The sequence below is a fragment of the Trachemys scripta genome, chromosome 2, assembly GCF_013100865.1.
Source record: "Trachemys scripta elegans isolate TJP31775 chromosome 2, CAS_Tse_1.0, whole genome shotgun sequence".
NCBI lineage: Eukaryota > Metazoa > Chordata > Testudines > Emydidae > Trachemys > Trachemys scripta.
This window is the reverse complement of record NC_048299.1, coordinates 233170243-233196404: the sequence shown is the minus strand read 5'-3', so window position 1 is coordinate 233196404 and position 26162 is coordinate 233170243. Positions and strand designations below refer to the sequence as shown.

The 26162-nt window shown below is 43.5% G+C and overlaps 1 protein-coding gene across 2 annotated transcripts; it reads left to right on the top strand.

The window, feature by feature from the left end:
* The first annotated feature begins 6427 nt into the window (after nt 1-6427).
* ZFAND1 (zinc finger AN1-type containing 1) lies at nt 6428-17588 on the top strand. 2 transcript variants are annotated; one of them, XM_034763194.1, is made up of 8 exons: nt 6428-6585; nt 7533-7575; nt 9082-9121; nt 9386-9513; nt 9601-9692; nt 12409-12533; nt 15789-15944; nt 16053-17588. In XM_034763194.1, the coding sequence occupies exons 1-8, from the start codon at nt 6531-6533 to the stop codon at nt 16221-16223; spliced, it is 810 nt and encodes a 269-aa protein (XP_034619085.1). In that variant the 5' UTR covers nt 6428-6530; the 3' UTR covers nt 16224-17588. The 2 variants fall into 2 exon arrangements, with proteins under 2 accessions (XP_034619085.1, XP_034619086.1); XM_034763195.1 differs by lacking the exon at nt 6428-6585 and adding an exon at nt 6723-6745.
* Nucleotides 17589-26162: the final 8574 nt, after the last annotated feature.

Sequence of the window (26162 nt, the reverse complement as noted above, 5' to 3'; positions counted from 1 at the left end):
ATGCTCAGCTACTATGGTGATGAGGCTGGTATAAGAACCTGAATAAAACAGAATAGGATTGGGCAAATAGGTTGTAAATTGATTGGGACAGGGACTTATCAGTATTCAAAGCACCATGCACATGTAAGGTGCTCTATAAGTAAATAATAATATCCTAACTTAAAAAAAAGAGAGTTGTCCTCATTCTTTCCCTTTACACTTATATACTTCTGAAATTAGGCCCCGTTCTGGATTCTAAATTGAAATGAAAATGTAGATGCAAAAACTGAACAATTGTCCTTATGTTAAAAAAAATTTGAATTTAATTTATAAACTGCACAAGATATTTTAATACAGTTTCACTTTTTCTGCCTCTTATCTCCATCTTTGGCAGTGTGCTTTCAATAATCAGTATAAAAGTGCTTCTATATCTAAGACACACTTTGGTGTTAGGCTAGTTCCTAACTATGTGTATATACAGCAGCTAGCACAGTATGACCTTGTCCTTGGTTATGGATTTTAGGCATTACTGTAATACAAATGACTAAATAAGTATTTAAAGCAGGCCTGGTAATATTTTAGTAAATAATTCAAGTCAGATAGAAATTATAATTTGTCACTGCATAGGACACAGATGATACAAAAGTACTTTGGACACTGATTTTGAAAGAAGATTTAAACCGGAGGAGCTGCCGGCATAGGGCTGCCCGGCAGCTCCATAGTCTGCTCCTTTCGCCACTGCAGTTCCTGGAAGAGCCCTGCCGTTGAGGGCTCTCCCGGGAACCACAGCGGTTAAAGGAGCAGAACGTGCAGCTCCTCTGGCATGGCTGTACCGCCCCTCGCCCTTCCAAGCAGCTGCATGCCTGTGTCTCCTGTCTGGAGTTTGTACAACAGCCCCACCAGAGGACAGGGCTGGGAGTAGTACAGCTGTGCCAGAGGAGCTGCCAGCATGGGGCCGCCCGGTGGCCCCACTTCTGCTTCTTTTGCTGCTGCAGTTCCGGAGAGCCCTGCAGTTCAGAAGTCTCCAGTGCAGCGGGAGGACAGAGCCTCCCCCACTAGGTAACATGGGATGGATCATGGGAGGGGAGAAAAGCATGGGGCCCTGAGCTGGGGGTGGGGCGGGGTCATGTAGGGGAGGTCATATGCCTCTCCCTCTTTAGCTGGTGCAGCATACCAGTAATAAATTATTTCTACTTGGCACCACTGATTATAGCCAATATTTATACACAGTGGAACAGCTTCAGCAAGAGAGCACCCCCGCCCCCCCCCCCGCCTACTGGTTAGGGTGCTTTACTGAGAAGTGAAAGACCCCTGTTCAAATCATACCAGATGCAGGGGGAGGTGCAGTTGAACCTTGGTCTCCCACATCATAGGTGAGTGCTCTAGCCACCAAGCTGGAAGTTATAAAGGAGGTACCCCCTCCTCTGGGATTTTGAATGATCTTATCCAACAGACATGGTCTGAGCACATCTACTAGGTCAGGCCCGACAAGAAAGACAGGAGGTTGGAACACCTATCTTCCCCTACTTTGAGGATCCCTCTAGTCCTTAGGTGTCTGGATGCCCCCTGAGGCTGCAGTGACTGTGCTCAGAGGCAGAAACTTAGGCGCCTAAGGAACATCTACAGTGAAAATTTAGGTGTTGAGCAAGTTTAGGTGACTACAGGTTTAGGCAGCAACCAAGCAGAGGTTTCAACACTTAAATCTGGGGATTAGGGACCTAAATCACTTTGGGGATCTGTTACCCCAGAAACTGACAGTACTGCAGTCAGCAATTGTGTATGTTCAGCCACTGCTGCTGAAGATAAACATCATAGAGGTAGGAAAATCTTAGGCCCTGAGAGGCACGGCCACACAGCTGCATGTTTGCAGCATTGCTGTCAGAATGGGAGGATGGAATAAGAAGTGAAGGTTTAATGACAATAGGAGCATTTGGACAGCCAACCTTGGTCCTGAGTGCTTTTGAAACCTTTTATATGTACATTTTATTATTGTTATGACTAGAACTATTTTGATAACAGAAAATGAATAGTTTTGCTGAAATCAGGAGAACTGGTGACCCACGAGGAGTCACTATAGGTTATATGCTTTGTTTGAAGTCAGAGATAAAAAATTAGAGAAATGAATTTGCTTTGCAGCAGTCTGAGGAACCTTTCTTTGGGCAAGGATTTGACAGCTAAGTTCCCCAGCAGTCAGACAGAAGGAGAGGCCTCCCCAGAAGCCTGGCTGCCGATCCCTCAGAACCATTTCAAACTTTTTGGATAACTGTAAATGTTTTGAAATGCTCTAAACCCTACTGTGACAGCATACGTGTGTGCATGTGCTGGAGTTCTAATAAAAAGTAATTTTAGGTGAAAGCCCTTTTGCTTGTGCCAATTATTTATCAGAAGGATGAGTTCTGCCCCCATTGATTTATTCCTGACACTGCCTGGAGAGAAACAGTAGAAGTACCACTGCTTTGGGTTCTGAAAACCCTGGGTAACAGATCTGTGCTATAGTCCCTTCAGGGGAAAGTTGAAGCACACTGATAGGAATTTGGGGAAACTTACAATGACCTGTCCTGTGGGTAAACAGGATTTCTTAATGCAGATCAAGAAAGGAAACCCAATGGAGAAGTGTGATTTACCCAAGACACCATAATCACACCCCTCATTAACAAGCTCTGGATAGGATAACCACATAGCAGAAGAGCAGGAGTTATCAGCCTTGATGGACTATAAAATAAAGGGAGAAGTACAGAAAAACGGTCTCATTTAAACATAGGTGTGAAGACAAAATCTCAATCTCATAATCCTTTGAGAGCAACACTGTTGATGTTCAGGAGACCCAAAGCTTCAAGGAGCATGAAAATTCCATGGAAAGTGAGAATTTATGGTGCATACCCTTAGAACCAGAGATATATCACCACACCAAATATTTACAAAATACAAAACTGACTTGTCCAAGGTCACTCTGCAAGTTGGAATCAGTGGCCATGGTGTGTAGAGTATGGTGACAATTCTTAAGTCATGGCACCCATGAACATATTAAAAGTATGTGTATTACACCTAAGTGGAGTGAAACAGCAGCAGTTGAAATGCTAAAATTGGTTTAAGAGGAATAAACCTTATCTCATAAACAATTAATTTGGTGCCCTATCTCTAGGATTCATTGCCGCCAATGATGAGGGAAAGGGGTGACTCAGAGGCTGCCCTTTATCTGGTGCATATCAAGGCCATTGCAAAGAAGCTAAATGAATTCTTTGCATTGGCATTATATTTAGGTGACAAATCTGAGGAACTGTCCCAGGTTGAGGTATCAATAAAGGAGACTTTGGAACAAACTGATACATTAAACAATGATAATTCACTAGGACCAGAGACAATTCATGCCAGATTCTGAAAGAACTCGAATATTAAATTGCAGAACTACTAGGTAACCTATCACTTAAATCAACCTCTGTACCAGATGAGTAGACGGTAGCTACTGTAATGCTGATTTTTTAAAAAGGCTCCAGAGATGATCTTGGCAGTTACAGTCCGGTAAACCTCACTTCAGTACCAGGCATATTGTTTGAAAGTATAGCAAAGAACAGAACGATCAGAAACATAGATAAATAATGTTAGGAAAGAATCAACATGACTTTTGTAAAGGGAAATCACGCCTCAATAGAATTCTTTGAAGTGTCAATTAGGGTGAACAAATGTCCCAATATTATCAGGACCGTCCCAGCATTAGGTGCATTGTCTTAGATATGCAACAATATCCCACCTCCCCACCCCAAAAAAGTGTCTATTTTTCACACTTGCTATCCGGTCACCCTAGTGTCAACAAGCATGTGGACAAAGATGATGCAGTGCATATAATGCACTTGGACTTTCAGAAAGCCTTTGACAATGTTCCTCACCAAAGGCTCTTAAGCAAAGTAAGCAGTCATGGAATAAGAGGGAAGGTCCTCTTGTGGCTCAGTAACTGTTTAAAAGCTAGGAAACAAAGAGTAGGAATAAATGGTCAGTTTTCACAATGGAGAGAGGTAAACAGCGGTGTCCTCCAAGGATCTGTACTTGGACCTATGCTGTTCAACACATTCATAAATGATCCTGGGAAAAGGGAGTGACCAGTGAGGTGGCAAAGTATGCAGACAAAACAAAATTACTCAAGACAGTTAAGTCCAAAGCTGTCTGCACAGAGTTACAAAGGGATCTCAAAAAACTAGGTGACTGGGCAACAAAATGGCAGATGAAATTCAATGTTGATAAACGCAAAGTAATGCACATCGGAAAACATAATCCCAACTATACAAAGAAAATGTTGGGAATCTAAATTAGCTGTTGCAACTCAAGGAAGAGATCTTGGAGTCATCATGGATTGTTCTCTGAAAATATCCATTCAATGTGCACCAGCAATCTAAAAAGCTAACAGAATGTTAGGAACCATTATGAAAGGAATAAATGATAAGACAGAAAATACCATAATGCAACTATATAAATACATGGTAAGCCCAAACCTTGACTACTGTGTGCACTTCTGGTCGCTCCATCTCAAAAAAGATATATTAGAATTGGAAAAGATGCAGGAAAGGGCAACAAAAATGATTATGGGTATGAAACAAGCTGCCATATGAGGAGAGATTAAAAAGACTGGGGCTGTTCATCTTAGAAAAGAGACGACAAAGAGGAAATACAATAAAAGTCTATAAAATTAGGAATGGTGTGGAGAAAGTTAATATGGAAGTGTTATTTACGCCTTCACATAATACAAGAACTAAGGGTCACCTAATGAAAGTAATAGGCAACAGGTTTAAAACAAACATAAGGAAATACTTCTTCACAAAACACATAGTCAACCTGTGGAACTTGGTTGTGAGGGGGTGTTGTGAAGGCCAAAAGTATAACTGGGTAAAAAAAAAAATTAGATACATTCATGGAGGTTGGTCCATCAATGGCTATTAGCCAAGCTGGTCTGGGACACAACCCCCTGTTGCAGGTTCTCCTAAACCTCAAACTTCCAGAAGATGGGTTTGGACAACAGGGATGGATCACTCAAAATTTTCCTGTACTGTTTATTCCATTTGAAGCATCTGGCACTGGACACTGCCAGAAGACAGGATACTAGGCTAGCTGAACTATTGATCTCACCCAGTATGACTGTTCTTATAAATAGTCATTTTATACCTTGGTATTTCACCTTTGGCATTTACTCTGCTGAGCTCAAAGGGTGGCAGAAAAGGGGCATGACATTGAGGCATTTATGGTCTCAGTCCCACTCTTAGACTAGCCCAGAAACTGACCTCTCCCCAGAGACAGACTGCAACCCCCATACACAGTCCCCCACCACACTCCCAGCCTCCCAGGAACGGCAAGTTATATGGGCCCGTGGTGCCCGTGCTCCAGAAATATTCAGGGCCCGGCTCCACCAACGTTCGGGGCTGGGTCCGTCCCCCGTCCCCACCTGCCGCCACCATGCGCCTCCCCCGGATCATCTCCCAGCCCCACCTGCCGCCCCCAGGTGATTTAAAAGGGCCCAGGGGCTGCCATCACCACCGCCAGCACAGTGGGGCTAAGGCGGTTTCCTGCCCACCCTCGCTTCACACCACTCCCGGAAGCAGCCGGCACGTTCCTGCGGCCCCAGGGTGGGGGTGTCTCTGTGTGCTGCCTCCGCACCCCTCCCACACCCCAACTCCCTCCCAGAGCCTTAGGCAGGAGGGGGGGAGGGGGCAGGACTTGGACCCATTCTGGGCACCACCAAAAATTATATAAACCTGCCGCTACTGCCAGGAACCCCTCAGCACTGAACACCCTTCCACAAGACATGACCACCCTGACTCCTCCAGCCCATGCACCGCCCCCCTGAAAACTCCACACCCTCCCCAATGCCCGTACCCCTCCTCAGCCCCATTCCTCGCACACCATTGCCCGTACCCCTCCCCAGCCCCATTCCTCTCACACCACTGCCCGTACCCCTCCCCAGCCCCATTCCTCTCACACCACTGCCCGTACCCCTCCTCAGCCCCATTCCTCGCACACCACTGCCCGCACCCCTCCTCAGCCCCATTCCTCTCACACCACTGCCCGTACCCCTCCTCAGCCCCATTCCTCGCACACCACTGCCCCTACCCCTCCTCAGCCCCATTCCTCTCACACCACTGCCCGTACCCCTCCTCAGCCCCATTCCTCGCACACCACTGCCCCTACCCCTCCTCAGCCCCCTTCCTCGCACACCACTGCCCGTACCCCTCCTCAGCCCCATTCCTCGCACACCACTGCCCCTACCCCTCCTCAGCCCCATTCCTCTCACACCACTGCCCACACCAACTCCAAGCAGCCATCACGCCCCATCTCGCCCTCACACACTCGACTGGACTCACTAGACTACACAGCCAGCTTCCGTCGCCCCGCCCCCCCCGGTCACAAGGTTTCTCCAGCCAATCCCCGCGGCGGAGGCAGCGACGTATACACAAGGACAGTAACTCCGCCCCTCTGACAGTCGCGGAAAGGAGACCTCCAACATCCCAACAATCCCCGCGCAAACACACCGACTGAGCAACCCCGAGGCGCAGGCGCAGGGGGCTGCGATGGCGGAGCTGGCGATCGGGCAGCACTGCGGGGCGGAGCACTGCGGCCAGCTGGGTAGGTGAAGGGGCACTCGGGGTCCCCGCTACGCCCGCCTGGGGATGGAGGAACCACTTCCGCCTGGGCGGTGCCGCGAGCCCGAGCTGCCTGTGGCTGAGCTCAGGAGGCGGAACACGGCGGAGAGGGGCGGGGCTTGTCAGTCTGGTGCTATAAAGGGGTGTGGCCTGTCTCTGAAAGGGGGCTCGGTGGGTAGCGAGGGCGTGGTACCAATTGCGAGGGGTAGGGCCTGGCGGGAGGAGGCGGTGACCATGTGGGAGCTGCTGACCCTTGTTGGCTCATCTCAGCCAGGCAGGGCCAGCTCCAGGCACCAGCCCACCAAGCTTGTGCTTGGGGTGGCACCTGGAAGGGGGTGGCGCGGTGCTCCGGCTCTGGCCACTGGCGAGAGCGGAGCCCGGCCGGGCTCGCCGCCCTCCTCCCGGGGCTCTGTACTCCATCAAACTGTAACTGGGGTAATGATCAGAGTGATCTTGTCATAAATAATAAATTGGCTGACACTGATAAAATACAGCTTGCTTTTCTTCAGGTTTTTGTTTAAATTGATTTTATATGAAAAAAAAAACCTGTTCGGACTGCTTACAGAAGTACACTTCAAATTCCTACTTGTAGAATATACATGAATGCACTTCATTTGACCTCTTATATTTTTAGTAGCAGTAGCAAACTAGAGTATACTGTGCTACAAAAAAACCAACAACTTGTTAAGTAGATTGAATTTTTTGAGTCTGTAGAATTAGCAAATAAGACTTGGTCCAAGTTCTTAAATAGTAATGCAGGCATTGTATGAAGGGCTGAATGTAAATTGGTTTGAATGCTTTGGTAGGGAAGACATTTTTGCATTTGTTTCTTGTGGGCATTGGTAGTTAACCTTATAAATATTTAGATTAAAAACTATTAGCTAAATAATTACCTTAGCTAATTAAAAAAACCCTCTCTTTTGGTTTCAGATTTTCTGCCCTTTGTATGTGATGGCTGTTCAGGAGTTTTTTGGTAAGACATCATATAATATAAGATCTTAGACACAATTAAACTTGAATCCAACTACCAAAAAGGAAATGTTACAGTATTTTAAGCTGAATAGAAAAATCAAGGAGAGTGTCACTTTTGATTTAATAAAGGAGGAGATAAAAAGTTATTTGTTGCATAAATTCAGGAACAGATATCATGAATTCTTATTAATGTCCTATTTTATTTCTGTGGGTCTTTTGTGAATGAGTGCAATTAGACAAAGAAGATGGCCATACTCCATAGGGCGTATTTGGTCTTCAGCTTGTGTTTTTGGTACCTCCGATTTAAGTCAACAGGAAGACTATTTTTGTACGCAGCCAGATCAAAACAGAGCTGTCTCACTTAGAGTTCCCTACGTTTGAGTTAAAATTCTTGGAATGTGTACTATAAATTTAGCTCTTTTCTTTCCAAATTAAGCTGTCAGATAGAGCAGCTCACTGCTCATAGGTTTCCTACGCTTCTTATTGCTTTCTGGTAATATATGGTCAAACGAACTCGTTTAACTTTCTGCTGCCAGTTCTGAGAATCTTGATAAATAAATGTTATATTTGATGGGACACTCAAATTAGATTAGATTCTGATGTGAGTCTTCCTCAGTCTCTCCTGTTGAAGATGTTCTACTTTGGAGAAATAATTTAAATAGTCATTGGAGAAATAATTAAATAGTCAGAGAGGGGGAGTGAGAATGTCTCTCTAGCCTGGTAATTAGAGCACCCATCTGGAAGATGAGAGACCCAGGGTCCAGACCTTCTGCTCTGTTGACTGGGTCTGCTACATCCTGGGTGAGGGCGCTAGCCACTGGGCTGAAAGTTATAAGGGAGGCACACACTTCCAGCCCCCTTCCTGGATTTTGAATGTGTTTCAGGCTGGTAGGCATGCTCAGAGCATGCTTACCGGATTGGACTATTCAAGAAAGATAGGTGCTCCTCCATTACCCCCCGTTTGTGGATTGCGCTGGGGTTTAGGCATGATTGGATGCACATGTCTAGAGGCAGAAACTTGGGTGGCCAGGGAACTTTTACAGCAAAAATGTAGGTGCTGAGCAAGTTTACGGTTAGGCAGTAGCTGAGTGGGATTTTTATGGATCACTGAGGGGCTTAAAACTGGGACTAGATCAGGGGCTTAGCCAGCTAAGTTGATTTGTGGATCTGTGCCTTAGTTTTAAGCATGTGAGTAGCCCCTTTCACTAAAAGTACTTTGCTGAATTGGGGCCTAATTTTTGAGAACTAAACTATCATACGCTGTCGAGCAATCTGACACTTTTAGTTTTATAACCAATCCCCTTGGTGATAAAAATCTGTATGCTGGTACAAGTTTTGGAAGAGAATGGTGGTTATTTAGTTGAAATTTGATCATGATGAAAGCCATGCTACATTACTTATCAAACACTTATATGGACTCATGGTTTTTTTTTGTTTGTTTGTTTGTTTGTTTTGCTTTTTTGAAATTTGGATAGTGATGGAGACTTGTTTTTCTTTTAACTTTAAGCCTTCAACATAGAAGCCGGGATTCTCATGGCTGTTCTGAGGTAAGTTGATAATTTGTGATTTTCTTTGCAAGACATCAAAACCCCCACATAATCTGGTTATTGGGGATGTTCAATTCACATAGCTGCAAGTGGAGAACTTTTGTGTTTGTTTAAAGCTTGCAGGTCTCCCTTAAAGCACTCTAAATTAATTTCCTGTTTTTCTGTAATGTCAGAATCAAAGCACTAAAGCAAGTTGGATAAGGATGCAAATTATTTTTCATTACATATGTGTATTTACACTGCATGTTTCTTAATAATGTTTAGGTGAATATAAGAAGCGAGAGCATGAAATTGGACGAACATCGATCTTACCCATGCACGTATAAGGGCTGCAATGGAAAAGCGCTTTTACCAGTTTTATGCTCCTACTGCAAGAAACAGTTTTGCTTAAGGTGAGCAGAGCAAAATGTTGAAACACCTATGCTCTGTTGTTAACATATGGAACATCTAATGAGAGTTTGCTGTTCTATTGTTTATAGACACCGTCATCAGTCAGACCATGAGTGTGAGAAACTGGATACCCCTAAACCTCGCATGGCTGCTACTCAGAAGCTAGTTAAAGATATTATAGGCAAGTACCATAGGATATTTATTGTATTATTTTCTTCAGTGAGCTGTTTGATCTTTTGCATTAGTCTAGAGGTCCAAGCTTGTCAAAAGAATGAAGGCTCCTTGAATGGATAACGCCTGCCTGTGAGTGCCCATGTATAGCCCTGCTCCTATATTTGGAGACATGATACACTATAGCAGATGTCCCTAAAGTCCAGATGTGGCCCAGGCTGCCCTTTCCCTGCAAATCCAGGATAAGGACAAAGCTGATGGAGACTGGATTTTATTGCTAATCAAGTCTAAATAGCAGTTTCTGTTACGATAAAAGGTAAGTATTGTGATTAGGTGGATTAGTAAAAATATTAGGTAAAAATATATGCAGATTGAGTGCAAACCTTAGGCTGCTGGCATGTTGCCCAGGCAGCCCTCATAATAGCAAAGTTTGGCCACAGAGTAGGCACTTTTATGACCTTGTGGGCTAGACCTACACTAAGGAGCACTGCCAGACATGGCCACTTTATGTTTGTGTAGTGGAGGGGCTGGAATAGTACCTCAGGGATGTTGTGATGAAGCACATTTAGAAGTATCACTTACTACATCTGTTCAGCTCATGTAGCTTATGCTCCCCCAGTGCTGCTCTGCAGCCACAGATCAGTGCAGAGGACGTGGTCTCTTTCTGCTCCATCCCAGCACGTTTCTCTGGCCCAGTTACTAATAGGGCTGTCAGTTAATCGCAGTTAACTCACGCGATTAACTCAAAAAATTAATCGTGATTAAAAAAATTCATCGCAGTTTTAATTGCTCTGTTAAACAATCGAATACCAATTGAAAATTATTAAATATTTTGGATCTTTTTCGACATTTGCATATATATTGATTTCAATTACAACACAGAATACAAAGTGTAAATTATTTTTATTACAAATATTTGCACTGTAAAAATGATAAACAAAAGAAATAGTATTTTTCAATTCACCTCATACAAGTACTGTAGTGCGATCTGTGTCATGAAAGTGCAACATACAAATGTAGATTTTTTGTTTGTTTGTTAAATAACTGCACTCAAAAACAAAACAATGTAAAACTTTAGAGCCTGCAAGTTCACTCAGTCCTACTTCTTGGTCAGCCAATCTCTCAGACAAACAAGTTTGTTTACATTTGCAGGAGATAATGGTGCCTGTGTCTTGTTTACAATGTCACTGTTGTAGCCGGCATCGCAAGATATTTATGTGCCAGACGCGCTAAAGATTCATGCTTCAACCACCATTCCAGAAGACATACATCCATGCTGCTGACGGGTTCTGCTTGATAATCAAAAGCAGTATGGACTGACGCATATTCATTTTCATCCTCTAGTCAGGTGCTATGAGCAGAAAGTTGATTTTCTTTTTTGGTAGTTCGGGTTCTGTAATTTCCACATCCGAATGTTCCTCTTTTCAGACTTCTGAATGCAAGCTCCACATCTCGTCCCTTTCAGATTTTGGAAGGCACTTCAGATTCTTAAACCTTGGGTCAAGTGCTTTAGAAAGCATTTCCTTAGAAATCTCACATTGGTACCTTCCTTGTGTTTTGTCAAATCTGCAGTGAAAGTGTTCTTAAAATGAACATATGCTGGGGTCATCATCCGAGACTGCTATAACATGAAATATATGGCAGAATGCAGGTAAAACAGAGCAGGAGACATACAATTCTCCCCCAAGAAGTTCAATCACAAATTTAATTAACTCTTTTTTTTTTTTTTTTTTTTTTTTTTTAAATTAGCGTCATCAGCATGGAAGTATGTCCTCTGTAATGGTGGCCGAAGCATGAAGAGGCATACAAATGTTTAGCATAGCAAATGTAAATACCTTGCAATGCCGACTACAAAAGCCAGTTCTCACATTCTGGTGACACTGTAAACAAGACACAGGCACCATTATCTCCTGCAAATGTAAACAAACTTGTTTGTCTGAGAGATTGGCTGACCAAGAAGTAGGACTGAGTGAACTTGCAGGCTCTAAAGTTTTACATTGTTTTGTTTTGGAGTGCAGTTATGTAACAAAAAAAAATCTACATTTGTATGTTGCACTTTCACGACAAAGAGATCGCACTACAGTACTTGTATGAGGTGAATTGAAAAATACTATTTCTTTCATCATTTTTACAGTGCAAATACTTTTAATCAAAAATAAATATAAAGTGAGCACTGTACACTTTGAAATCAATATAACAGAATACAATTGCAAATTTGAAAATGTAGAAAACATCCAAAAATATTTAAATAAACGGTATTCTATTATTGTTTAACAGTGTCATTAATCGTGATTAATTTTTTTAATCACTTGGAATTAGTAATTAGGGCTATCAATAGGACTGGCCAGACTTCTTAGTACTCAGAGTACCAGCAATTGTATGATGGTTGCCCGGATGCATGGAAGAGAAGGGGATCCACTCACAAAGAGTATGCCTCAAACTTAGGGGGACAGGTGGGCTTGAGGGTCCGAGCTATAGTCCGAGCTGCCATGTCCATACCGCTATTTTGGTGCGCTAGCTCAAGCCCTGCTATCGTGAGACTGTCTACCTTGGCTGGGAGGCTCGCCTCCGCTGCAGTGTGAGCACACCCATAGAGGCAGATCTAAATTATTCCAGTGCACTGAACTCTAAACTTTTGTGACAATAGACACATTGGTAATTTCATTTGTAACAGAGTGAAAGAAAATGTGACTTGGAGTAACATTCAGAAATAATATTTTCCTCAGATTCTAAAAAGGAGGAGGCAGTAAGAAGCAAAAGACGGAAAGGAGCAAAAAACAGTGAAACAGCAGCAAAGGTGGCACTAATGAAACTGAAAATGCACGCATGTGGGGATAAGTCCTTGCCACAGGTCAGTCATACGCAGTTGCCTTCAAACCACATCCGTGTTTCTGATTTAATCTATTTAAGGATATAAACAAATTTCTAGACTTTTGTTGTTAATTTTACTCTCTCAATATTAAAAAAAAAAAAAATAGTATTTCTGTTTGTTTATTTTTGTTTCTGAATTAGCCCCTGAAAACACAATCATTTACACTCCTGCTTAACTTCACACACAAGAGTAGTCCTATTAAACTCAGTGGAGTACTCGTGTGTAAAATTCAGCATATGCAGGATCAGGGCCTGAATCTCCTGCCTGAAAGCAAATTCTCTTATATTGTGCATGAAAGAGAAAATGGACATGTAGTTTGCTATTTAAACAGCAAAAGCAAATTAATCTGCGACACGAACCATGAACAAATTGCAGTCCAAAAGAAGGCCTCGTCTACACCACTAAGGGCTGTGAAAAATGTTATGCCCTGTGACATAGTTAGTTCAGCTTAATCCCCACTGTAGACATAATTGACTTAGGTACTGCCTCTCAGAGAGATGGATTACTTACATTGACAGAAAACCCCTTCCAACAATGAAGGAAGCATCTATGCTACAGCGACACAGCTGCAGTACCATAGCTGTGCCACTGAAGCATAGACATGACCTAAGTCTTAAAGCCAATAACCCCTGAGAGAGGCTCACAATTGAAGCACTGCCTGCCCTCTCATGTGGATGCAGTGACCCTGGTTGGTGCATAGAGGGTGCAATTTACATACCTTTGTGCCAGCCTGGAGAAATCTAGCTCATACTTGGCCTGAGCTTTGAGTGATAAAACAAGATTTGTTCACACTTCTTCTGCAGTTTAGCTGAGCTACATATTTCACCATAGCCAAGGTCAGCAGCATCCATTACTTCACTGATTCTTCATTGTTTCTCACTATGATCATTCAGAACAACAGCTCCATTTTTTTTTTTTTTTTTCAAGCCAGGGTGATTTTTAGTTTGTAAATGTCTTTCTATTTCCCTCTTGCAGGATTTCATTCTAGACCAATTTGTAATTTTATATATTGGCCACATCATATACAATGCATTTAATCATTTTTACCATTAGGCTTTGTCTTTTTTTACATTTAATTATTGTAAAACAAACGTAGCTCTTCCATCTCTGAATCCTATTATGACTTCTTTTTCTCTACTACAAATCTCCACATGCTTGGAGTACAAATTAAACATTCCTGTTTAGGTAGCAATCTTAATGTGAAGTCCTGCTTGCCGCACAATCCTTAGATTATGCCATTTTAATAGATGTACGAATGGAGACAGTGATTAACGTCTTGAGATGCAGGAGGTAACATAATGAGTTTGGGTTTTTTGGTTATAAGGAAATTAAATTGCTGTTCCCTAACTCTAAAGATTGTAACCCACAGCGCAAATGGCTCTGTTAATTCCTTTCATTATTCATTTGCTTAACTGGAGTTTAATTGTTTAATCATGTAGAATAGTGATAATCTATCATAGATGTAATTAAATTCCAACCCACAATTCTACTCTCTTTTCAGTTCCCTTCTCAAACTCTCTTTCCAGCCCTCATTCTGTTGCTATTCTCCCCAACTCTCCCTTCAGCTTAGTGACAGATGTCCCTTGGATCCCTCTCTGCTGCATCACTTTTCACAGCTGGAAAGTTGGTCTAGTTAAGCCCTCAAATTTTTCTTGTCGAACCCTTTCTAGATTTGTAGGTTTTTTTTTTTTTTTTTTTTTTTTTTTTTTTTTTCCTAGATTGTTTCCCAGGATATGTCTTGACTTCAGAATAAACTCAAGTTACTCCTCTTGAGTTTGCCTGGCTTGAGTGAGAGTAGCCAGATTGTGAAATAACAGTCAAGTTGCTATGTCTGCCCTGGCATTGTACTCACTCAGGTGTTGCAGAAACTTATGGAGGCATATCTCATGATTAGTATAGCAATATGCTGAGCCACTATCTGAATTCTGTCCCAGTGAATTGTGAGAGAACTTGTCTGTCCTTTCTTGGCACACAGTAGGAATTGTGGGAAAGCATCGGAGGACTATGGCAGTAGAGTGGCACTATCCTGCATCCAGCTATAGAGTGGTCATGTTAGTAGGTTGAGTTGCGCTTGTTTGAGTTTCAGCCTATATCCCCTCTTGGGCCAGCTAACTTGAGTTAAAAACACCACCACGCTTGAGTTAAAGGTTTTTGTGTGTGGATGGAATTCAGGGTTAGGGTCAGCGCTCTAGTTATTACTTGAATTAACTGCAGTGAAGACAAGCCCACAGACTTAGGGGTGGTGAGGGTGGGGAGGGATGAATTCTTTCTAGGGAAAACCCAAGTAAAACCAATGAAAAAAAGAAATATTTTTTATCTTGCTTACTTGCTTTCAGCTGGCACCTGGCAAAGGCGAACCTATCTATTGTGTTTATAGAACATAAAATAGAAGTTGATGAAACCAGTATGAAGGGGGAAAAAAACAGGTGGTCCCTACTTCATATTTAAAATATGCATCTTTTAGGCAATAAAGATTGTAATAGTACCCTCTCTTATAAATGTTTCAGTTGTGGGGAAGGCCACAAAGCTTTTGGTACCTACAGGGAGGAGGGATGGGATGAAGGTTGAGAAGCTGGCCTAGACAAAAGTGCTGGCAGGCACCTCTGATATCACTGATTGCTCTTTATCATCAGAACTCAAGCACATCGACTCCACAGTGTACATGACTGCCAGTAGCCTTTTGTTTGCTTTCCACCTTGGGACTTCCACAATATTGTGACATATTGTATTCCTGACACACACCAGCACGGGAGCCCAACCAGCATTACCTCTTTAAACTACACCTCTACCTTGATATAACGTTGTCCTCGGGAGCCAAAAAATCTTACTGCGTTATAGGTGAAACCGTGTTATATCGAACTTGTTTTGATTCACCGGAGTGCACAGCCCCGCCTGCCTGAAGCACTGCTTTACCAAGTTATATCAAAATTCGTGTTATATCGGGTCACGTTGTATTGGGGTAGAGGTGTACCTTCTTCCTCTTCAAAGCGACCATTATTGTCTGATAGCCAGGGCAGGGACTTTCTCTTCATAGGTATTTGTAACAGCATCTAGCACAATTGGAGCCTAATCTCGACTGAGGCCTTTGGGGAGTACTGCAGTATAAAGTGATTAATAATAATAATTAATAATGTACATGTCAGCTTAATTCTCTTTAGACCAGCAAAATTAATTGATGTGTGTTTGTGATTGTTCGTTTCTCCTGAGTGTATGTTTCTCTGTTTCTTACTGTAGACAGAAAGAATTTACTTTCAAGTGTTTTTACCTAAGGGAAGCAAGGAGAAGAGCAAATCCATGTTCTTTTGCAGTAAGTGGAGTATTGGCAAAGTAGTAGATTTTGCAGCTTGCTTAGCAGACCTTAAAAATGACAACAACAAATCAACAGCCAAGGTAAATCAGTGGTAGCAATTTTCATTTAATGTTATATTTTTTTTCTGTCTTTCATGCATGAATATGAATTAACAACAAGATTTTTTTTGCGGGGGGCATTTCTTGCAGAAATTAAGGCTGTGTCATACTGCATCTGGAGAAGCTTTGCCATTGGACCACACATTGGCTACTTGGCTATCCAATCAAGAGTGTCCATTATATAATGGTGGAAACATTATTCTGGAATACCTTGATAATGAAGATCAGTTTATAGAAGATACGAATTCATATTTAGAGTAGCTAATTGGTGAACTGGATGGAAACAAAGATCACCAGAAAAAACACTGAGATAAAGCCAAACACAACTTACATTTAGAATGGGTTCAGGCCTGATTCGGCCCTCAGCCACCCAGAAACAATTCCCACCAACTTCAGTGGGAGTTGCATCTGCATAACTGTGGGTAGAATTGAGCCCTATCTCTAAAAATAAATGTATATTTTTAATGTAGAACAGTTGTGGTTACTTGAAACAATAGTTTAACCCATTTAATAAATATTTGATGTCGGTCAATTTGAAATAGTTATAAGACAGAAAGTATTCCAGTCACAACTGGCACAGGATGCCTATGGCAAGTAAACTAACTAATCCACTAGCTACCAAAACTTGGGAGTGGTTGATACTGCTAAAAAGAGAATGGATTGGTAAGTGGACATCACCTCTGTGACATGAATCTTTCCATTTATTTTATTCTATTGCCATGCAACCAAATGAAATTTTTATCTTTGGTTTTGTATTTTAAAGTATTTTTTTGTACATTACAAAGTATTGATGAAAACAATAAATGAATTAATAATGTAAACCAGCAGAGTGAACCATTAACTAAAGAGATAAGAAGCTGCTTATATTATTGGAGGGGATACCTGGTTTGACCTAGATCCCTTCTTCATTCTACAGCTCCCTCTTTTGTCGCTAAACAGAGTGACAGCCCTACAGAACAGTCCAGTACCTTTCTAAAGCATGACAGTAATGTATGTTTTATTCTCTATTTCTTCCTTTTAAGAATGTACAGGACCGAGTTTGAAAAAAAAAAAAAAAAAAAAACAACCCATGTTTTACAAGCTCATATGTGAGGCAGTATTGTCCAGTGGTTAGGGAGCTAACCTACGACTTGGTAGACCTGGGATCAAGTCCCTACATGGTCACAGACTTCCTATAAGACCTTGGACTTAGTCTCTCTGTTCTTCAATTTTCCATCTGTAAAAAGGAGATAATAGCATTTTCCTACATCTCAGGGGTATTATAAGGATAAATATATTAAAGATTCTGAGGCACTTAATTACTGAGGTAATTAGGGCCATATAAGTACAAAAGACAAGCAAGTTTTCATAACATGTAAAATGCTATTTAGCTAATGAGAGTAGATATTTGAGTTTAAACAGGTGTTTTCTCCCAGACAGGGATCCATGTCCCATGCTGCACATTCAACACAATAATGTTACAGGCAGGCACTGCAGGTTTATGCAGCAGAAAGCTCAGCTTTCTACATTTTTCATACATATTGTATTGTGTTGTAATTGAAATCAAAGTGTATATTATCTTTATTACAAATATTTACACCGTAAAAATCAGACAAAAGTGATATTTTTCAGTTCACCTCATACAATCTGTAGTGCAATCTTTGTCGTGAAAGTGCAGCTTACAAATGTAGATTTTTTTTTTTCTGTTACAAAATGGTACTCTAAAACAAAACCATGTAAAACTTGAGAGCCTATAAGTCCACTCAGTCCTACTTCTTGTTCAGCCAATCGCTAAGACAAACAAGTTTGTTTACATTTAATGCTGCCTTCTTCTTATTTACAATGTCACTAGAAAGTGAGAACAGGCATTTGCATGGCACTTTTGTAGCTAGCATTGCAAGGTATTTACGTGCCAGATATGCTAAAAATTTGTATGCCCCTTCATGCTTCGGCTATCATTCCAGAGGACACGCTTCCATGCTGATGGCGCTCGTTAAAAAAATAATGCGTAAATTAAATTTGTGACTGAACGCCTTGTGGGGGATTTGTATGTCCCCTGCTCTGTTTTACCCACATTCTGCCATATATTTCATGTTATAGCTGTCTCGGATGATGACTCAGCACATTTTGTTCATGTTAAGAACACTTTCACTGCGGATTTCACAAAATGCAAAGAAGGTACCAATGTGAGATTTCTAAAGATAGCTACAGCACTCGACCCCAGGTTTAAGAATCTGAAGTGCCTTCCAAAATCTGAGAGGAACGAGGTGTGAGGCATGCTTTCAGAAGTCCTAAAAGAGCAACACTCCGATGTGGAACTACAGAACCTGAACCACCAAAAAAGAAAATCAACCTTCTTTTGGTGGCATCTGCCTGGGATGATGAAAATGAACATGCATCGGTCCGCACTGCTTTCGATATTATTGAGCAGAACCCATCATCAGCATCAATGCATGTCCCCTGGAATGATGGTTGAAGTATGAAGGGACATATGAATCTTTGGCACATCTGGCACGTAAATATCTTGCAACGCCAGCTACAACAGTGCCATGAGAACACTTGTTCTCACTTTCAGGTGACATTTTAAACAAGAAGCGGGCAGCATTACCTTCTGCAAATGTAAACAAACTTGTTTGTCTGAGCAATTGGAAGTAGGACTGAGTAGACTTGCAGGCTCTAAAATTTTACATTGTTTTATTTTTGAATGCAGTTATTTTGGACAATTCTACATTTGTAAGTTCAACTTTCTTGATAAAGAGATTGCACTACAGTTCTTGTATCAGAGGGGTAGCTGTGTTTGTCTGGATCTGTAAGAAGCGACAAAGTCTTGTGGCACATTATAGACTAACAGACGTATTGGAGCATAAGCTTTCGTGGGTAAATACCCACTTTGTCAGACACATGTAATGGAAATTCCCAGAGAGAGGTATAAATATGCAGGCAAGAATCAGTCAAGAGATAACAAGGTTAGTTCAATCAGGGAGGATGAGGCCCTCTTCTAAGCATCATCAGTGATCTACAACCCATCCTGGACAACGATCCCTCGCTTTCACAGGCCTTGGGAGGCAGGCCAGTCCTCACCTACAGACAACCCACCAACCTTAAGCATATTCTCACCAGCAACCACACACCGCACCATAGTAACTCTAATTCAGGAATCAATCCATGCAACAAACCTCAATACCAACTCTGCCCACATATTTACATCAGTGACACCATCATAGGACCTAACCAGATCAGCCACAACATCGCTGGGTCATTCACCTGCACGTCCACCAATGTTATATATGCCATCATATGCCAGCAATGCCCCTTTGCTATGTACATCGGCCAAACTGGACAATCCCTACGTAAAAGGATAAATGGACACAAGTCAGATACCCCTCTACCTTGATATAATGCTGTCCTCGGGATCCAAAAAATCTTACCGTGTTATAGGTGAAACCGCATTATATTGAACTTGCTTTGATTCACTGGAGTGTGCAGCCCCTCCCCCCCGGAGCACTGCTTTATCGCGTTATATCCGAATTCATGTTATATCGGGTCACGTTATATTGAGGTAGCAGTGTATTAGGAATGACAATATACAAAAACCTGCAGGAGAACACTTCAACCTCCCTGGACACACAATAGCAGATTTAAAGGTAGCCATCCTGCAGCAAAAAAACGTCAGGACCAGACTTCAAAGAGAAACTGCTGAATTCAGTTCATTTGCAAATTTGACACCATCAGCTCAGGATTAAACAAAGACTGTAAATGGCTAGCCAACTACAAAAGCAGTTTCCCCTCCCTTGGTGTTCACACCTCAACTGCTAGAAGAGGGCTTCATCCTCCCTGATTGAACTAACCTCGTTATCTCTAGACTGATTCTTGCCTGCAAATTTATACCTGCCTCTGGAAATTTCCACTACATGCGTCTGACAAAGTGGGTATTTACCCACGAAAGCTTATGCTCCAAAACGTCTGTTAGTCTATAAGGTGCCACAGGACTCTTTGTCACTCACTACAGTACTTGTATTAGGTGAATTGAAAAATACTATTTTTTGGGGGGTGTTTTTTGTAGTGCAAATGCTTGTAATCAAAAATAAATATAAAGTGAGCTCTGTATACTTTATATTCTGTGTTGTAATTGAAATCAATATATTTGAAAATGTAGAAGACATCCAAAAATATTTAAATAAATGGTATTCTATTATTAACAGTGCACTTAATCGCAATTAATTTTTAATCACTTGACAGCCCTACTAATAAATATAGTTCATTGTATGGGGAATTTGGGGACCAGTCCTATATCTGCTGAAGCCAGTGAAAGTTTTGCCACTGACCTCAGTGGAAACAGGATCAAGCCCTTAAGGCTAGATTGTGGCTTTTCAGCTACTGGTCTGAGTAGGTGTCTGTGTGGAACAAGGGTCGGCAACGTTCAGCACGCGGCTCGCCAGGTTAAGCACCCTGGCGGGCCGGGCCAGTGTTATTACCTGCTGACGCAGCAGGTTTGGCCGTTCGCGGCCCCCCCCCCCGGTGCGGTTCGCCGTCCCAGGCCAATGGGGGCGGCGAGAAGCGGTGCGGGCGAGCGATGTGTTGGCCGCGGCTTCTCGCCGCCCCCATTGGCCCGGCACGACGAACTGCAGCCAGTGGGGGCCGCGATCGGCCGAACCTGCCGCATCAGCAGGTAAATAAAACTGGCCCGGCCCGCCAGGGCGCTTACCCTGGCGAGCTGCGTGCCGAACGTTGCCGACCCCTGGCATGGAACAAGCAATCTGGAGAGCTCAGAGATGGTTGTGGTAAGTTGCCCCAGCACAGCCATACAAGGAGAAGAAGCTTCTTGCTCACAATTTGGGCCTTACAATGTGGATTACTGAAGTCAAAATAGATCCAGTAAATCTCATGGTGGATGAAGAAGTGATAGGTCAGGGAAGTAGGCAATATGAAGTTGTGAGATCTAGAATGTACAGGTTTTATCAAGAGGGCTGCTTTAAGTTACTGTTCATGAAACCAGAGGGATATATGGGGATGAGTGGTAGGGGAAGGGAGGGGAGGGAAGAGAGTTTGGGGGATCAGGTGAGGGAGGCATGGCACACTCCAGCTCTGCTACTGCACCCCAGTCCTCATGCATCCACAGCTCTGCCAATGTACCCCAACCTTTTTCCCCCTCAGCTCAGCCAGTGTACCCCAACCCTGCACCCACACCTCTGCAGGTTCATCCCAATCCCCAGCACCCCACAACTCTGTAGGTGCACCCCAAATCCCTTCACCCATAGCTCTGAGTGCACCCCAATCTTCCTGCACTTTACAGCTCTTCCAGTGCACTCCAACCCTGCACCTGAACCCTCCTGCACCCTCAGCTCTGTCAGTGCACCCCAACCACCCTCCATCCCACAGCTCTGCGAGTGCACCCCAACCCATGCATAAGCCCTGCACATATCCACCAATTCACGCTGACTGAATTCTTTGAGGCAGGGAGTATCTCTGTTCTTATAGTGGTGTGGGAGTGCCACTATAGTTAAGGCTGCATCACAGCTAAAAGGACAACTTTTCTAAGTCCTCTAAAATCAACAAGCTTAGCTGGATTCCTTTGAAACGTTGACAGCAAGAAAAGGGACCGAAAGGAGAACACAGCACACCAGAAAGAAGCCACGGACAGCTCCTAACAGTTATGGAGAGCCAAGTGGACACTCTCCAGGCGATACTAACTCTTCAAACCGAGCAACTCTGTGCCCGCTCTCCCCTGCAGCCACTGTCACAAAACTCTTTCCCATGCTCCCCACACACATCTGCCAACACACAGTTATCAACCTCCTGGCTCCACTCTCTACCCACAGCATTCCACTGCTCCCTCCTCACAGTCCAGGAGTGTGGACTCCCACTACCCACTGCACTCAACACCCATCCCTCAGCAGTTTGGCCCTGCTGAAGTACAGTACCTGCTTCACTGTACTCTAAAGGAGAAGATTGGATATGATAGGAGCTAATAGAGGAGGTATCTGAGCCTCTAGCTATTATCTTTGGAAAATCATGTGAGACAGGAGAGATTCCAGAAGACTGGAAAAGGGCAAATATAGTGCCCATCTATAAAAAGGGAAATAAAAACGACCCAGGAAACTACAGACCAGTTAGTTTAACTTCTGTGCCAGGGAAGATAATGGAGCAAGTAATTAAAGAAATCATCTGCAAACACTTGGAAGGTGGTAAGGTGATGGGGAATAGCCAGCATGGATTTGTAAAGAACAAATCATGTCAAACCAATCTGATAGCTTTCTTTGATAGGATAACGAGTCTTGTGGATGTGGTATACCTAGACTTTAGTAAGGCATTTGATATGGTCTCGGATGATATTCTTATCGATAAACTAGGCAAATGCAACTTAGATGGGGCTACTATAAGGTGGGTGCATAACTGTCTGGATAACCATACTTAGAGAGTAGTCATTAATGGTTCCCAATCCTGCTGGAAAGGTATAACAAGTGGGGTTCCGCAGGGGTCAGTTTTGGGACTGGCTCTGTTCAATATCTTCTTCAGCGACTTAGATATTGGCATAGAAAGTACGCTTATTAAGTTTGCAGATGATACCAAACTGGGAGGGATTGCAACTGCTTTGGAGGATAGGGTCATAATTCAAAATGATCTCGACAAATTGGAGAAATGGTCTGAGGTAAACAGGATGAAGTTTAACAAAGACAAATGCAAAGTGCTCCACTTAGGAAGGAACAATCAGTTGCACACATACAGAATGGGAAGAGACTGTCTAGGAATGAGTACGGCAGAAAGGGATCTAGGGGTTATAGTGGACCGCAAGCTAAATATGAGTCAACAGTGTGATGCTGTTGCAAAAAAAGCAAACATGATTCTGGGATGCATTAACAGGTGTGTTGTGAGCAAGACACGAGAAGTCATTCTTCCGCTCTACTCTGCTCTGGTTAGGCCTCAACTGGAGTATTGTGTCCAGTTCTGGGCACCACATTTCAAAAAAGATGTGGAGAAACTGGAGAGGGTCCAGAGAAGAGCAACAAGCATGATTAAAGGTCTTGAGAACATGACCTATGAAGGAAGGCTGAAAGAATTGGGTTTGTTTAGTTTGGAAAAGAGAAGACTGAGAGGGGACATGATAGCAGTTTTCAGGTATCTAAAAGGCTATCATAAGGAGGAGGGAGAAAACTTGTTCACCTTAGCCTCTAAGGATAGAACAAGAAGCAATGGGCTTAAACTGCAGCAAGGGAGGTTTAGGTTGGACATTAGGAAAAAGTTCCTAACTGTAAGGGTGGTTAAATACTGGAATAAACTGCCTAGGGAGGTTGTGGAATCTCCATCTCTGGAGATATTTAAGAGTAGGTTAGATAAATGTCTATCCGGGATGATCTAGACAGTATTGGGTCCTGCAATGAGGGCAGGGGACTGGACTCAATGACCTCTTGAGGTCCCTTCCAGTCCTAGAATCTATGAATCTATACCTAGACATACACAAATCTTTAACCGTCCCGAGACCCCACCACCTCCTGAGACCCTCCCTTTCCCTATTCCCCTCAGTGCTAATGTGTTTTTTCGTTTGTCCCTCTCCTCCGGTTGTTGTTTTTTTAAAAAAAAAATAATTGTTTTGATTTGAAAGCAATCTTTATTCCATTAATTGAAAGCAAACAGAGCCCTGCAAAGCAACAGGTAATTTTCTTAAACCTTCATAGTGCATCGTCTGCACCAATCACAATCACCTTCTAACATTACGAGCACCGCACTCCCAAGCATAGCAACACATATTAGTGGCTTTCAGCTTCAAATTGCTGCCTTGAGGCATCCCTGATCCTTATGGCCCCGCGCTGCGCCCCTCTAATAGCCCTGGTCTCTGGCTGTTCAAATTCAGCCTCCAGGTGCTGAGCCTCAGCGGTCCAGCCCTGAGTGAAGCTTTCACCCTTCCCTTCGCAAATATGAAACGTACAGCACGTGGCTATAAGCATAGGAATATTGTCATCGGCCAGGTCCAGCCTCCCATATAGGCAGCACCAGCGGGCCTTTAAACGGCCAAAAGCACAATCAACAGTCATTCTGCACTTGCTCAGCCTATTGTTGAACCGCTCCTTGCTGCTGTCAAAGTGCCCCGTGTATGGCTTCATAAGCCACGGCATTAAGGAGTAGACAGGGTCTCCCAATATCACAATGGGCATATCAGTTTCCCCTACGGTGATCTTCTGGTCCGGGAAGAAAGTCCCTGCTTGCAGCTTCCTGAACAGGCAAGTGTTCCGAAAGAAGAGTGCATCATGCACTTTCCGGACCAGCCTGCGTTAATGTCTCTGAAATGCCCTCAGTGATCCACAAGCATCTGGAGAACCATTGAGAAATACCCCTTCCGATTAATGTACTCGACGGGTAGGTGGTCTGGTGCCAGAATTGGAATATGCGTGCCATCTAGCACCCTGCCGCAGTTAGGGAAGTCCATTTGTGCAAAGCCAGCCACAATGTCATAGACGTTGCCCAGAGTCACAATCTTTTGGAGCAGGATGCGATTAATAGCCCTGCACACTTTTGTCAACAACAGTCCAGCGGTCGACTTTCCCACTCCAAATTGGTTAGCGACCGATCGGTAACAGTCTGGAGTAGCCAGCTTCCACAGTGCAATCGCCACGCGCTTCTCCAACAGCAGGGCATCGCCACGCACTTCTCCAACGGCAGGGCAGCTCTCATTCTCATGTCCTTGCACCGCAGGGCTGGGACGAGCTCATAACACAGTCCCATGAATGTGGCTTTCCTCATCCAAAAGTTCTGCAGCCACTGCTTGTAATCCCAGACGTGGATGACGGTGTGATCCCACCAATCAGTGCTTGTTTCCCAAGCTCAGAAGCGGCTTTCCACTGTGGTCAGCACCTTCGTGAATGCCACAAGCAATCTCGTGTTGTAGCTACTATAGGTGGTGAGATCAATGTTGAACTGTTCTTGCCTTTGTAGTTTAAGGAATAACTCCACTACCACTTGTGATGTGTTAGTGAGAGCGAGCAGCATATCGGTCAACAGTGCGGAATCCATTCCTGCAGACCGAAGAGTGTGCAGTACACAAACTGTTGAAAGATAGTGCCAAATGCGGACGGAAGACAAATTCTGGGATGCAAAGCAATGCATGATGGGGACAGGACCCAGGATGCCCCGCAATCCCATTCACCTTTCCCCAACTCTTAGCGGCAGAAGAGGAAGAGATGCTCTGTGGGACAGCTGCCCACAGTGCACTGCTCTGATTACTGCTGCAAGTGCTGCAAGTGTGAAAACGCTATTGCGCCAGCAGCTGACAGTGTGAACACACAACAGCGGTTTCCCTTCAGCACTCTGAGTAGCGCTGTAACTCTGCTACTGTAGACATACTCTTAGAAGTTCATTGTATTCAAAAGGCAAATGTTTGTTGTGGGACTGTATGTAATGTCTCCAGGGAGAAGACCTGACTAATGTAAACCCTATGAAGTGCTGTGAGCTTCAACTGTTTGAAACTGTGAACCTTTAAAGTGAAGCGAGTTTCTTAGGAAATATCTGGAGGGAGGGAATGTAAATGTCTCACCTCTGAACCCAATCTTTTGATGCTACCTCTTGAGGAGGGGACCTTTTGTCTTCTGATCACCTGTTATGTGAGGCCAGATCAAATACCCAAAGGGTATAAGGAAGGGACTCTCAGATTCATGGGCATGATTGTTCCAAGGTAACAGTGTTACGAACCTGTGACCAAACAGAACCGCCAGTGTGGGAGTTGAAGGACTGTTCACCTGCTAGAGCCCTTGTTGAAGTGGGGAGTGATCTAGCTTATTGGCATGGATGTAGGTTCTTTTACTGTTTTTAATGTGTTTTCTCTCTAATGCCTTTACCTTAATAATAAATGTGGTTGCATAGAAAGAACTGTGGTAAATTAACTGTAGGCGATTACATTGTTTGTTATCTCTAGGAAGGCAAAGCAGGCCTGCTGAGGCAGTCTGATTTGCTGGGGAATTCACCTTGTAGGCAGGGAACTTTGCAGCATGGAAATACCCTGATTAGGAGGGAGAAAGAGACGTGGATCTGCACCCAAAAGAGGTGCTGGCCGGGGAGCTTAGAGTGGGTGCCATTACTGGACCATGGAAAGGGAGCATTATCCCTGAATTGGGATGGCAATGAGGTAGGTAGACCATGGGAATGCACTACAGCAGTGGCGGATTAGCCAATGGGGCCCATGCCCTGGGGCCCCAGCCAATTGGGGGTGCCCTTGTGCCTCAACCCACTCTG